The sequence below is a fragment of the Engystomops pustulosus genome, chromosome 1 (assembly GCF_040894005.1).
Source record: "Engystomops pustulosus chromosome 1, aEngPut4.maternal, whole genome shotgun sequence".
NCBI classification, from domain to species: Eukaryota; Metazoa; Chordata; class Amphibia; order Anura; family Leptodactylidae; genus Engystomops; species Engystomops pustulosus.
The window spans coordinates 176,638,844-176,653,686 of record NC_092411.1 but is presented as its reverse complement, the minus strand read 5'-3'; the positions used below and the strand labels follow the sequence as shown (position 1 = coordinate 176,653,686).

General features: G+C 44.3%; 1 protein-coding gene across 5 annotated transcripts in view; it reads left to right on the top strand.

The window, feature by feature from the left end:
- LOC140067760 (ceramide synthase 4-like) overlaps positions 1-14,109 on the top strand; it is a 99,877-nt gene extending 85,768 nt beyond the window's left edge. For all 5 annotated transcript variants that reach the window (XM_072113949.1, XM_072113948.1, XM_072113947.1 and 2 more), the window contains exons 10-11: positions 12,756-12,912; positions 13,582-14,109. In XM_072113949.1, coding sequence (XP_071970050.1) covers positions 12,756-12,912; positions 13,582-13,761 — 337 coding nt within the window. In that variant the 3' untranslated portion in view covers positions 13,762-14,109. The remainder of the gene's footprint in view (positions 1-12,755; positions 12,913-13,581) is intronic.
- The last annotated feature ends 734 nt before the right edge of the window (positions 14,110-14,843 follow it).

The following is a 14,843-nucleotide window of genomic DNA, read 5'->3' as shown; positions in this document are numbered from 1 at the left end:
GCAGCGAATTTACTTATGACGTCAGTAATACCGATCACCATGTCTGCAGACACGGTGATCGGGGCAGGGTGGCGGCTGTTCCTGACAGCCACCAATTTTGCCTTGTGGTCCAGAGGGGTTTTGTTGCCCCCCTCTGTCCATGTTTGCCGCTATTGGCTGGTCGATTTGGTCCAGCCAAAAGCAGCAATATTCGTCACAATGGGCATCGCTAGGGTGAATAAGAGCAACACTTGGCGATAATTTCCCTACTAAAACAAAGATATGGTACAAAAGTGCTGACTGTGCACATTGTTCAGATGATGCTGTACAACTCTTACCGGCTGTTCCAATGTGCATGTCCTGCCGTATCATCAAGAGGAAGATATTAGGAAACTAATATTGGGACAAGAAGGACGGGGCCACAGTACCTCTGGTATAGATGTTCCTGTGTTTTGCCAGGACAGCATTTTCCCGGTGAATTCTGCTGCTTCTAATGGTAGGACTCAATAAAGAGTCTGTTCCAAAAGAGGAGTTAGGATGGACACTATATGCTACTAAGATACCTGCGACAACTCCAGAGTGACAAAAGTTTAGTTGGTCCCCTGGTATATTCTACCTCCTTATACACTAGACATTCACAATTCACGCCCAACCTATTGTGAATTAATTTCGGTAAAATGAATAATAACAACTGTTATGTCCCGTTGCTCCCTATACCCCTTGATTATTTCATAAGGGGCGCCACATAACGGGCACTGAACTTTCCAGAAATAATTACAATTTGCATCTTGGACTCCATTGCACATCATATTTGGAAACCACCTGTATGTTCAAAATGCTCATTTCACCACGTGTATTACACTACACCACATATTACACCTTGCTATATTCCCCAAGGGGTGTACATTCAACAATTAGGGTCACTTTTCGGGTTTTCCTCTGTTTTGGTACCACTACGGCTCTCCAAATGCATCCTGACACATGTGAAGGATTTCTTGAAAATTTGGCCTCTAAAAGACAAACATCCCTCTTTTCCTCTACTGTGCACCCATAAAGCATTTTATATGCACATGTGGGGTACTTCTACACTCGGGAGAAATAGTTTTACACCTTTTTTGGGGTTATTTAATATATTATCCCTTGTGGCTTACATAAATTAGGGGTAAAGTGACATTTATAGGAAAATTTTCACCTTTTTAATGATTAGGGCCTAATTGGATCATTCACCTGTAGGGGCAAATACATATATTACACATGGCAAAATTCTCTAAGGGGTGTGCATTAGAGATGAGCGAACATACTCGTCCGAGCTTGATGCTCGATCGAGCATTAGTGTACTCGTAACTGCTCGTTGCTCGGACGAGTATTTCGCCCGCTCGAGAAAATGGCAGCTCCCGCCGTTTTGCTTTTTGGCGGCCAGAAACAGAGCCAATCACAAGCCAGGAGACTCTGCACTCCACCCAGCATGACGTGGTACCCTTACACGTAGATAGCAGTGGTTGGCTGGCCAGATCAGGTGACCCTGGGATAGACTAGCCGCTGCCCGCGCTGCTCGGATCATTCTCTGTCTGGATGCCGCTAGGGAGAGAGCTGCTGCTGGTCAGGGAAAGCGTTAGGGTGTTCTATTAGCTTACTGTTAGGCAGGAGTGATTCTAAAAGAACCCAACAGCCCTTCTTAGGGCTACAATAACGTTATAATTTTTTTTTTTTTATTTGCAGCTAGTACCATATTGTGAGGAATTAGCAGGGGGACTTGCTACCGTTGTGTTTAGCTCTTAGTGACACACATATCCACCTCAAACACCAAAGTGGGAAAATTTATTAGGGGTTTGAGTAGAATTAGGCACAGTCTGCCAGTTTTTTTATTTTACGTTTATTGTTTTAATAACTCAGTGTCATCTCATCTGGCATAGTAGTGTGCTGTAATACTTGGCTAGAAAATAGCCATAGGAGAATACAAACGGCTTAATTACGCCTACAGTAGCGTTATATATATTTGATTTCTGGTTGATCTGCTGGTGGCTGTAGTTGTTGCAGTGCATCTACTAGTAAATTGTGAGCAATTTGGAGTCAGACTTGCGACCACTGTGTTTTAGTGACGCACATATCCATCGCAAAGACCGAAGTGGGAAAATTTATTAGGGCCCGGGGTTGTATTTCAATTAGGCACAGTCTGCCATTTCCTTTTTTATTTTACGTTTATTTTTTTCATAACTCAGCGTCATCTCATCTGGCATAGTAGTGTGCTGTAATACTTGGCTAGAAAATAGCCATAGGAGAATACAAACGGCTTAATTACGCCTACAGTAGCGTTATATATATTTGATTTCTGGTTGATCTGCTGGTGGCTGTAGTTGTTGCAGTGCATCTACTAGTAAATTGTGAGCAATTTGGAGTCAGACTTGCGACCACTGTGTTTTAGTGACGCACATATCCATCGCAAAGACCGAAGTGGGAAAATTTATTAGGGCCCGGGGTTGTATTTCAATTAGGCACAGTCTGCCATTTCCTTTTTTATTTTACGTTTATTTTTTTCATAACTCAGCGTCATCTCATCTGGCATAGTAGTGTGCTGTAATACTTGGCTAGAAAATAGCCATAGGAGAATACAAACGGCTTAATTACGCCTACAGTAGCGTTATATATATTTGATTTCTGGTTGATCTGCTGGTGGCTGTAGTTGTTGCAGTGCATCTACTAGTAAATTGTGAGCAATTTGGAGTCAGACTTGCGACCACTGTGTTTTAGTGACGCACATATCCATCGCAAAGACCGAAGTGGGAAAATTTATTAGGGCCCGGGGTTGTATTTCAATTAGGCACAGTCTGCCATTTCCTTTTTTATTTTACGTTTATTTTTTTCATAACTCAGCGTCATCTCATCTGGCATAGTAGTGTGCTGTAATACTTGGCTAGAAAATAGCCATAGGAGAATACAAACGGCTTAATTACGCCTACAGTACCGTTATATATATTTGATTTCTGGTTGATCTGCTGGTGGCTGTAGTTGTTGCAGTGCATCTACTAGTAAATTGTGAGCAATTTGGAGTCAGACTTGCGACCACTGTGTTTTAGTGACGCACATATCCATCGCAAAGACCGAAGTGGGAAAATTTATTAGGGCCCGGGGTTGTATTTCAATTAGGCACAGTCTGCCATTTCCTTTTTTATTTTACGTTTATTTTTTTCATAACTCAGCGTCATCTCATCTGGCATAGCAGTGTGCTTTCATACTTGGCTATAAAATAGCCATAGCAATAGGATAGCATCGTTTGGTTTTAAAAACTAAAAAACACAAAAAAAAACAAACAAAAAAAAAAAATTAAAAAAAAAATTCAAGTTATAACTCTCATTTTCAAAATGTTTAACCCGAGGGCTAGGGGTAGAGGACGAGGGCGGGGACGTGGGCGTCCAACTACTGCAGGGGTCAGAGGCCGTGGTCCTGGGCGGGGTGAGACACCACCTGCTTATGAGGGAGCAGGGGAACGCCGCAGAGCTACACTCCCTAGGTTCATGTCTGAAGTTACTGGGACTCGTGGTAGAGCACTGTTGAGGCCAGAACAGTGCGAACAGGTGATGTCGTGGATTGCCGACAATGCTTCAAGCAATTTGTCCACCAGTCAGTCTTCCACGCAGTCCATCCATGTCACCGAAATCGGCACTCCTCCAGCTCCTGCACCTCAGCCTCCTCCCCCCCAGTCTGCCCCCTCCCAGCAAAATTTGCCATTTGAACCGGCATACTCTGAGGAACTGTTTTCTGGACCATTCCCACAGTCACAAACCACTTGTCCGGTTGCTGATGAGCAATTTTCCGATGCCCAGGTTTTCCACCAGTCGCAGTCTGTGGGTGATGATGACCTTGTTGACGTACTGGAAGAAGTGTGTAAAGAGGTGTCCGACGATGAGGAGACACGGTTGTCAGACAGTGGGGAAGTTGTTGTCAGGGCAGGAAGTCCGAGGGGGGAGCAGACTGAGGGATCGGAGGATGATGAGGTGACAGACCCAAGCTGGGTTGAGAGGCCGGGTGAACACAGTGCTTCTGAGACGGAGGAGAGTCCTCGACCAGAACAGGTTGGAAGAGGCAGTGGTGGGGCTAGACGGAGAGGCAGGGCCAGAGCTGGTGCATCAGCGCCAAATGTGTCAACTAGTGAAGCTCCCGTGGCGAGGGCTCCTGCGGCGAGGGCTAGATTTTCAGAAGTCTGGAGGTTCTTTAAGGAAACACCGGATGACCGACGGACTGTGGTGTGCCACATTTGCCAAACCAGGATCAGCAGGGGTTCCACCACTACTAGCTTAACTACCACCAGTATGCGCAGGCATATGAATGCTAAACACCCCACTCAGTGGCAACAAGCGCGTTCACCTCCGGCCGTGCACACCACTGCTCCTTCCCCTGCGTCAGCTGCCACAAAAACCCCATCGTCGCCTCCACGATTCTCCACAGCATCCACCAGCGTTCAGCTCTCCATACCCCAGACGCTGGAGCGGAAACGCAAATATAGTGCAACCCACCCGCACGCCCAAGCCCTTAATGTGCACATCTCCAGATTGCTAAGCCTGGAGATGCTGCCCTATAGGCTAGTAGAGACCGAGGCCTTTCGCAGCCTCATGGCGGCGGCCGCCCCTCGGTATTCGGTCCCCAGCCGCCACTACTTTTCCCGATGTGCCGTCCCAGCCCTGCACCAGCATGTGTCAGACAACATAATCCGTGCCCTGACCAACGCCGTTTCTGACAAGGTCCACCTGACCACGGACACGTGGACGAGTGCTGCCGGGCAGGGCCACTATATATTGCTGACGGCACATTGGGTTAACTTGGTGGAGGCTGGGACCGAGTCTGACCCTGCGGCTGGTCATATACTGCCGACGCCGAGGATTGCGGGGCCTACCTCGGTCCAGGTGTTTCAGGCCTACTATGCCTCCTCCTCCTCCCACCCCTCCCCCACCTCCTCCTCCGAACGACCATCCGTGGGCATGGCGCCATCAGTCGGTAGCTCTAGGCACAGCAGCAGTGCCGTCGCTAAGCGACAGCAGGCGGTGCTGAAACTGCTGAGCCTAGGCGATAAAAGGCACACCGCCCAAGAACTATTACAGGGCATCACGGCGCAGACTGATCTGTGGCTGGCACCGCTGAACCTGAAGCCAGGCATGGTTGTGTGTGACAACGGCCGTAACCTGGTGGCGGCTCTGCAACTCGGCAGACTGACACATGTGCCATGCCTGGCCCATGTGTTAAATCTGATAGTTCAGCGTTTCCTCAAGACATACCCCAATCTGTCTGATTTGCTCACGAAGGTGCGCCGCATCTGTGCGCATTTCAGGAAGTCCAGCACAGATGCTGCCACTCTCAGGGCAGCGCAGCGCCGCCTCCAACTGCCCGCTCACCGACTGTTGTGCGACGTGCCCACGAGGTGGAATTCAACACTGACCATGTTATCCAGAGTTTACCAGCAGCGCCGAGCGATTGTAGACTGCCAGATGTCAACTTCCACCAGAACTGGTAGTCAGGTCAGTCAGCTTCCTCAAGTCTACAATGAGGAGTGGACGTGGATGTCTGATATCTGTCAGGTGCTGAGTAACTTTGAGGAGTCAACACAGATGGTCAGTGGCGATGCCGCCATCATCAGCCTCACCATCCCGCTGCTTGGCCTGTTGAAAAACTCTCTGGTCAGCATGAAGTCGGAAGCTTTGCGCTCCTCACAAGAGACGGGGGAAGAAGATTCCCTTGTTGATAGCCAAAGCACCCTTAGGTCTGTTTCTCAGCGCATATCGGAGGAGGTGGAGGTGGAGGAGGATGAGGAGGAAGAGGAGGAGAATGTTGTTGAGACACAAGAGGGGACCATTGTTGAGTCCTTCACTGTTGAGCGTGTATGGGCAGAAGAAGAGGAATTGGAGGAGGAGGAAATGGACAGTCAGGCCAGTGAGGGGAGCGAATTCTTACGCGTTGGTACTCTGGCGCATATGGCAGATTTCATGCTAGGCTGCCTATCCCGTGACCCTCGCGTTCAAAGAATTTATTCCAGCACCGATTACTGGGTGTTCACTCTCCTGGACCCACGGTACAAGCAAAATCTTTCCACTCTCATCCCTGGAGAGGAAAGGAGTGTGAGAATGCATGAATACCAGCAGGCCCTGGTGCACAAGCTGAAACAGTATTTCCCTTCTGACAGCGCTAGCGGCAGAGTGCGTAGTTCTGCGGGACAAGTAGCGAGGGAGAGTAGGCGAGCAGGCAGCTTGTCCAGCACTGGCAAGGGTACGCTTTACAAGGCTTTTGCCAGCTTTATGTCACCCCAGCAAGACACTGTCACCTGTCCCCAGTCTCGGCAGAGTAGGGCTGATCTTTACAGAAAGATGGTGAGGGAGTACGTAGCTGACCATACCATCAACCTAAATGATCACACAGCTCCCTACAACTACTGGGTTTCAAAGCTGGACATGTGGCACGAACTGGCGCTGTACGCCTTGGAGGTTCTTGCCTGCCCTGCCGCTAGCGTCTTGTCCGAGCGGGTTTTCAGTGCAGCTGGTGGCATCATCACCGATAAGCGTACACGCCTGTCGACTGACAGCGCTGACAGGCTGACGCTTATCAAGATGAATAAAGCATGGATTTCTCCTAATTTCCAATCTCCAGCAGGTGAAGGAAGCTCAACCTGAATAATTTATCCACTCCTCCTCCTCCTCCTCCTCATTTTCCTCCTTCTCCTGCTCTTTGTACAGTAAAGCAGAGGAAACTGGCTATTTTTTGACAGGGCCCACTGGCTCTACCTATAGTACTTTATGCATTTAATTTTTCTGGAGGGCCACCGACCCGATCCTCTGTTTTAAACAATTTTTGGGAGTGCCACATACAGGCACTCAATCTATTCAATTTTCTGGAGCTCCACCTACCTGCTCCTCTGGTTTGAAAAATTTTTTGGACTGCCACATACAGGCACTCAATCTATTCCATTTTTCTGGAGGGCCACCTACCTGCTCCTCTGGTTTGAAAACTTTTTTGGACTGCCACATACAGGCACTCAATCTATTCAATTTTTCTGGAGGGCCACCTACCTGCTCCTCTGGTTTAAAAACTTTTTTGGACTGCCACATACAGGCACTCAATCTATTCCATTTTTCTGGAGGGCCACCTACCTGCTCCTCTGGTTTAAAAACTTTTTTGGACTGCCACATACAGGCACTCAATCTATTCAATTTTTCTGGAGGGCCACCTACCTGCTCCTCTGGTTTAAAAACTTTTTTGGACTGCCACATACAGGCACTCAATCTATTCAATTTTTCTGGAGGGCCACCTACCTGCTCCTCTGGTTTAAAAACTTTTTTGGACTGCCACATACAGGCACTCAATCTATTCCATTTTTCTGGAGGGCCACCTACCTGCTCCTCTGGTTTAAAAACTTTTTTGGACTGCCACATACAGGCACTCAATCTATTCCATTTTTCTGGAGGGCCACCTACCTGCTCCTCTGGTTTAAAAACTTTTTTGGACTGCCACATACAGGCACTCAATCTATTCCATTTTTCTGGAGGGCCACCTACCTGCTCCTCTGGTTTAAAAACTTTTTTGGACTGCCACATACAGGCACTCAATCTATTCCATTTTTCTGGAGGGCCACCTACCTGCTCCTCTGGTTTGAAAAATATTTTGGACTGCCACATACAGGAACTATCCAAATTGAATTGTCTCCATAGCAGCCTCCACACGTTGTCTCCATTGCTACCTCCAAAAGTCGTCCATATAGCTGCCTCCATACATCGTCCCTTTATCAAACGAGGTTTGTCAGGCCGAAATTTGGGTTGTTTTCATGGATTCCACATCAAAGTTGTTAACTTTGTCGCCACCCTGCTGTGTTATCCACAAAATACACTGGCAAACTTTTACCATTTACGGATATTATTTCAGCGCTTCTTGCGCATCTGTTTACATTCCCCTCACCCGCCATATCCCAAATTTATAAGAACGCTACTACACTTGATCTTATACAAAAGGTTCTTAGAAGTGCTGTTTGGGGAGTAGCCTAGAGACAGGGGCTTGGATTGGCGAAAGCTCGCCTGGCAGCGGAGCGGCAGCTCCATGCCAAGAACCAACTAACATAGTTTTAACTGCAGCACCTTTAATCTACTACTAGTTCACTGCCTCCATACATGCCCGGCTTATCAAATGTGCTGTGTCAGGCAGAATTTTGGGTTGTTTTCATGGCTTCCACAACAAACTTGTTAACTTTGTCGCCACCCTGCTGTGTAATCCACAAAATATACTGGCAAACTTTTACCATTTACGGATATTATTTCAGCGCTTCTTGCGCATCTGTTTACATCCCCCTCACCCGCCATATCCCAAACTTATAAGAACGCTACTACACTTAACTTGGTGCAGGCTGGGACCGAGTCTGACCCTGGGGCTGGTCATATACTGCCGACGCAGAGGATTGCGGGGCCTACCTCGGTCCAGGTCTCAAAGGCCTACTATACCTCCAAATCCTCCCACCCCTCCTCCACCTCCTCCTCCTCCGGATTACCATCCGTGGGCATGGTGCCATCAGTCGGTAGCTCTAGGCACAGCAGCAGTGCCGTCGCTAAGCGACCGCAGGCGGTGCTCAAACTGCTGAGCCTAGGTGATAAAAGGCACACCGCCCAAGAGCTATTGCAGGGCATTCCACATCAAACTTGTTAACTTTGTCGCCACCCTGCTGTGTAAGCCACAAAATATACTGGAAAACTTTTTTCATTTACGGATATTATTTCAGCGCTTCTTGCGCAGATGTTTACATTCCCCTCACCCGCCATATCCCAAACTTATAAGAACGCTACTACACTTGATCTTATCCGAAAGGTTCTTAGAAGTGCTGTTTGGGGAGTAGCCTAGAGACAGGGGCTTGGATTGGCGAAAGCTCGCCTGGCAGCGGAGCGCCAGCTCCATGCCAAGAAACAACTAACATAGTTTTAACTGCAGCACCTTTAATCTACTACTAGTTCACTGCCTCCATACATCGTCCCCTTATCAAACGAGCTGTGTCAGGCTGAATTTTGGATTGTTTTCATGGCTTCCATGTTAACTTTGTCGCCACCCTGCTGTGTAATCCACAAAATATACTGGCAAACTTTTATCATGTACCGATATTATTTGAGTGCTTCTTGCTCACCTCCTTTGGTTCCTCTCTGCTACCCATTGGTTTGAAGCCTGAGTCCATTTAGGGTATGTCGCCATGCCACTCTCTAGCCTTCCGCTGCTGCCGCTGCCTCTGCATGCCGTCCCCTATAGTGTCAGGGTCAATTATTGGATGTTTTAGATGCTATCTAGCTTCATTCTGTCACTCTGTCATGGCCATGCTGTTGCCCATAATTTTGGCATAATGGTGCATTTAAGCAGCCTCAGAGGCATCCATGCATGCTGCCCCTGCTGTTTCCTGTCCATTTCCGTGGTGTTTCCATCCTTTTCTGAGGTTCCCAGGTGTTTGGCCAAGCTTCCCTGTGCAGAGCCTTGGTCCCCTTGAAAAATGCTCGAGTCTCCCATTGACTTCAATGGGGCTCGTTACTCGAAACGAGCACTCGAGCATCGGGAAAAGTTTGTCTCGAATAACGAGTACCCGAGCATTTTAGTGCTCGCTCATCTCTAGTGTGCATTCAAAAATTAGGGTCACTTTTCGGATTCTAATCTGCTTTATACCACTAGGGTTCTCCAAATGCATGTCAAACATTTCTGTCAAATTTGGCTTCTAAAAGGCAAACATTCCCCTTTCCTTTTACTGTGCGCCCATACAACATTTTATATACACATGTGGGGTACTTCTACACTTGAGAAAAATAGGTTTACATATTTTGGGGGTTATTACATTTTTTTTATCCCTTGTGGCTATATAAAATTAGGAGTAAAATGACCTTTATAAGAAAATGTTCACCTTTTATCTATTTAAGTCCTAATTAAATCAAACACCTTTACGGACAAATACACATATTACACCTTACTAAATTCTCTAAGGGGTTTGCTTTCCAAAATGGTGATACTTGTTGGGGTTCCGCTCTGTTTTGGTACCACTACGGCTCTCTAAATGCATCCTGACACATGTAAAGGATGTCTGTCAAATTTGGCTTCTAAAAGGCCAACGCCCCTCTTTCCCTTCTGAGCTTCACTGTGTACTCATACAACATTTTATTTGCATGTGTGGGGCAATTTTATACTCGGGAGAAATGCTAGTATACATTTTTTGGGGTTGTTTCATCTTTAATACCTTATGGGATACAAAAATTAGCCGTAAAAGTGACTTTTTTGGGAAAATGTTCACCTTTTTCCTTTTAGGGACCTAATTGAAGCAAACACCTGTAGGGGAAAATACACATATTACACCTTGCTGAATTCTCCAAAGGGTGCACTTTCCAAAATGGTGACACTTGTTGGGGTTCCCCTCTGTTTTGGTACCACCAGGGCTCTCCAAATGCATCCTGACACATGTAAAGGATGATTGTCAAATCTGGCTTCTAAAAGGCCAAAGCCCCTCTTTCCCTTCTGAGCCCTTCTGTGTACCCATACAACACTTTATATGCAAAAGTGGTGCAGTTCTGTGCTTAGGAGAAATAGTTTTACACATTTATGGGGTTGTTTCATCTTTTATCCCTTGTGGCTTACAAAAATTTGGGGTAAAAGTGACTTTTTTAGAAAATTTTCACCTTTTTTCCGTTTTGGGGCCTAATTGAATCAAACACCTGTTGGGGAAAATACACAAATTACACGTTGCTAAACTCTCCAGGGGGTGTACTTTCCAAAATGTTGTCTCATGTTGGGGCTTTCCTTTGTTTTGGTACCATTATGGCTCTCCAAATGCATCCTGACACATGAAAACTTTTTCAGCCATATTTGCCCTTCAAAAACAAAACAACGCTCTTTCCATTCCAAGTGCCCCCATGTGCCCGTACAGCAGGGTACAGTGACAAAATGGGTATTGGCATACTCAGGAGGAATTGCCCTCAACATTGTAAAATGCATTTTCCTTTTTAACCCATTGTGAAGGTGCAAATTTTAGTGTTCAATGAATCTATAGTAAGATAAAATTACATTTCTCTAATTTCACATTCATTTATCTTTCACCCTCATGAAACGCTCATAGGGTTAACAAAATTCCCAAAGGTTGTTTTGAATATTTTGAGGGGTGTAGTTTCTAAAATGGTGTCATTTGTGGGGGTTTTCTGTCATGTAAGCCTTATAAAGTCACTTCTAACTAAATTGACCCTCCAAAAGTAGGTTTTGATGATTTTCGTGAAAATCTGAAAAATTGCACCAAAGTTATAAGCCTCCTAACATCCTAAATAAAGGAAAAGAGGTTTGAAAAATGATGCCAAGTTAAAGCAGACATATGGAAAATGTTAGTTATCAAGTTATTTTAGTGATATGACCAACTTTCCAAAAAGTAGAAAATTTTGAATTTGGAAAACATTGTTTTTTTCAAAATTTTTGCCAAATTTCCCTTTATTTCATAAATAAATACTAAATATATTGATTAAATTTCTCAACCAGCATGAAGTACAATATGTCACGAAAAAACTATCTCAAAATCAACTGGATATGTTAAAGAGTTCCAAAGTTATAACCACTTAAATAGACACGTCAGATTTTAAAAAATGGGCCGTGTCAGGAAGGTGAAAAGTGGCTTCAGCGTTAAGGGGTTAAAGGTGTGTTACTGGATTAAGCATAACTCATGTACAAATGGCTTTTTATGAGTTAATATGTAATTAGTTATTTAAAATTTTGCTCCCCTTAGCAGAAAATGCTGTTGACATACACTGATGGAGAATTGTTCACTTCACATGTCCTGCACCTGCCTGGGCAGGTCATGTGATCACCACTATGTTTGGCTGTAGTCGGTTGGTTGCAGTGCATCCAGTATGGCCAGTGTTGTGGTAATGGCAGGTATACATCATTACTATGGTAACAGAGCAGGACAGATCATAAGAGCATAAGAGGCAGGAGGAGTTACTGAGAACTAAAGGATTGTGGGACTTCAAGCCTCCAGTACTGGCCATCTTGGTGATAACTCCGCCTACTTTCAAAAGCCCATAACATTTTGTGGATCATAAAATCAAACTATTTAAGCTTCGTTTTGTGTCTAATGACATTGAGTATTGTTATATTCGTTTATTTATAGCATCATGGGTTTTTGTATCAGACATTCATATTCCTGGAATACCCCTTTAATGGTCAGCTTTAAATGTTTATTTGGGCTGGTAGGTGGCATAAAATGGTTAAATAATTTTGATGGCTCCTTAGAACAGGTTCAGGCTCTCAGCTTCCAATATAGTGTACTTTTTACTGGGCATCCCCGCATTGATGCTTGGATTCCTACTAGGTTGTCCCTTCCTGCTCTTTTGGCCTTTTTTCCCCTACATGAGTTGCTGGATCCGAGCTCTTGACTAAAGAGTAGTGGAAGCAGCGGGAGTCAAACATATTACACGCCTCCATTTTGATTTCTCCTCCTTCCTCCTCCTTTTTGATTCCTTTTTACATATGGAATTGTGGTTGGAAAAAAAATTAAGAAAAGATCTGCCCAATCGTATGTGTTTCTATGGATCGGTAACCAGCACTCTGTGTCTTGCATTAAACAATGTAAATGCAACGCTAGGGCCATGTGCAACCGCACCCTGGGTCGAAAAGGAGTTAAACATGCATAACTTAGTTACAGATGTTATTTATTAAAATGCTAGCAATCATGAAAGGTGAACAGCCCAGTATGTCAATGGTTACTGGCCATGTATTTTAACCATCTTTGTAAAATGTCTGTCTTTTTTCAGGGTCATCTATAGTACATATTATTCCTCCATGCTAATATTTGAACCTTTCTTTGGATATTATTTTTTCAATTCTCTTTTAATGACGTTGCAAATACTTCATTTTTTCTGGGCTTACATGATTCTCCGAATGATATGCAGATTCATATTTACTGGCACGGTGAGATTATTATTACATGTTTTGTGAGTGTTCTGTTTTAGGATGTTATATGATTTAACTGCATGTGGAATTCATTTTGTGAAAGCAGCTACATAATGCACAGCGAAGTCAACTGTCAGTTATAAAAATCCCATAAATAAAAGATATGTCCCCTGGTTATGTGTCCAACCGCCAGGATTCCATACTAAGTGAAGAATGGGGAGTCCTGAAGTGTCCCATGTCACATCTTTATGCACTCCTGCAATCCATTCAGTATGCAGTGCTTCAAGAGGCCTACTGGCCTTGTGACTGCTTGTGGATTCTCTAGATAAGGGATAAGTGTCAATGATAGTACAGTGCCTTTAACCACTGCAAAATCTCATTAAACCAATCTAATACAAATAGAAATTTAGCCTTTGTGAGCAAGCCACAGCACAACCACTGTGTGGCCATACAATTACATTGAAAAAACACTTATAAGACAGATAACTAATACTGTAATACAATTGATGTTAATTGAAAAGGCTCATTTGGTAGCAGATATACAGTATTAGAATTTGTCATAGACAAGTGTCATTCGGGTCATGTGTCCCATCCAGATGCTGGGAAGCTTTTAGAACATGCACATTTTATTTGGCTGCATTGAAGAACACTTTATTTCTAACATTGTATTAACCTTTTGTCATTTAGGTTGATAATGATGTTCGCAGTGATGTGGAAGAGAGTGAGGGGAGTGGTGAAGAAAACTGTACAAAATCAGAGATGGAGACCAAGACCGGCTCCTGCAATAGTAACAATAACACTGTTTCTCGGAAGACTCAAGACAACGGTGTGGGGAAAATAAATAATGGGCACTCAAAGACTAGCTAACTCATACTACTGGTAGACAGCTACTCCAAATTTTATTATGATTATTCTGATGAAGTTCACACATTCTGACTGCAGACACTTTACATGTTAAATAAACCCTGCGCATTGCAGTGCAGTGTGCTGTAGGTATCATTTAATTTATATAGTACAGGTATGTACTTGTGTGCTGAATATAACCTTCTATCTTGGCTTCCAGTCGCATGATGGTAAATTGGAGGGAACTAAACCATCTAGCCAAATTGGTTCTCTTCTTTTGTTTATTTAAAACTTATGGCCTATACCTATGAACAAACCATTAAAAAGGTGGAAATCTGATTCGCCTAATTGCTCCCTACATTTGTGCCTAGTATTTTACCTTGTACAAGAATTAGAGCTTGCAATCGTTTTGACTCCCCGCATCCAAGAGGATTTACTATTCAGAGACTGACTAATATTGATAAACAGTCCTAAGCATAGGCCTTGTTTATGGGGAAGATTTAGCAGTGCTTCTATGCCAGTTTTTTGGCATAGAAGCACTGATATAAGTGCAATTTCTTGCGCACTGGGAGAAATTGCTATTATTCAGGCGACTATGCCACATGCACACCATGTGAGCGTGGAGGGGTGTGTACACCCGCTGAGTTCCTACCCTATGCCTGCAAAATTTTTATAAATCAGTGAGCTTTCACCGGTGAATGTTTGCTGTTTTTTACTGAAAAAATGATATAGGGTATATAATGAGGTCGAAGCCTCATGATATATCTTCCCTGGTGGGGGGGGGGGCATTGCTATGACACGCGCCGGCGTTTGATAAATGCCCCCCTATAAATGACACCACATACTACAAATATTTATTGTAACCTACTTGTAAACATATTTTCTGCATTGAGTAGCACTTAATAACATAATGCTGTGATATATTAGCAACTTACAGAACCGTATTTTACTGTATTAGAATGTTACGTTGTTATAAAACATGCCTTAAAATGTGTATACCTTGATGGCTTTGTAATTCTAGGAACTGAATCCTGATTGTTTTATTGTATATCAAAATATATCAACACAAACCTGCAATTTGTAGAATTCTATGGTCACTTTCACAT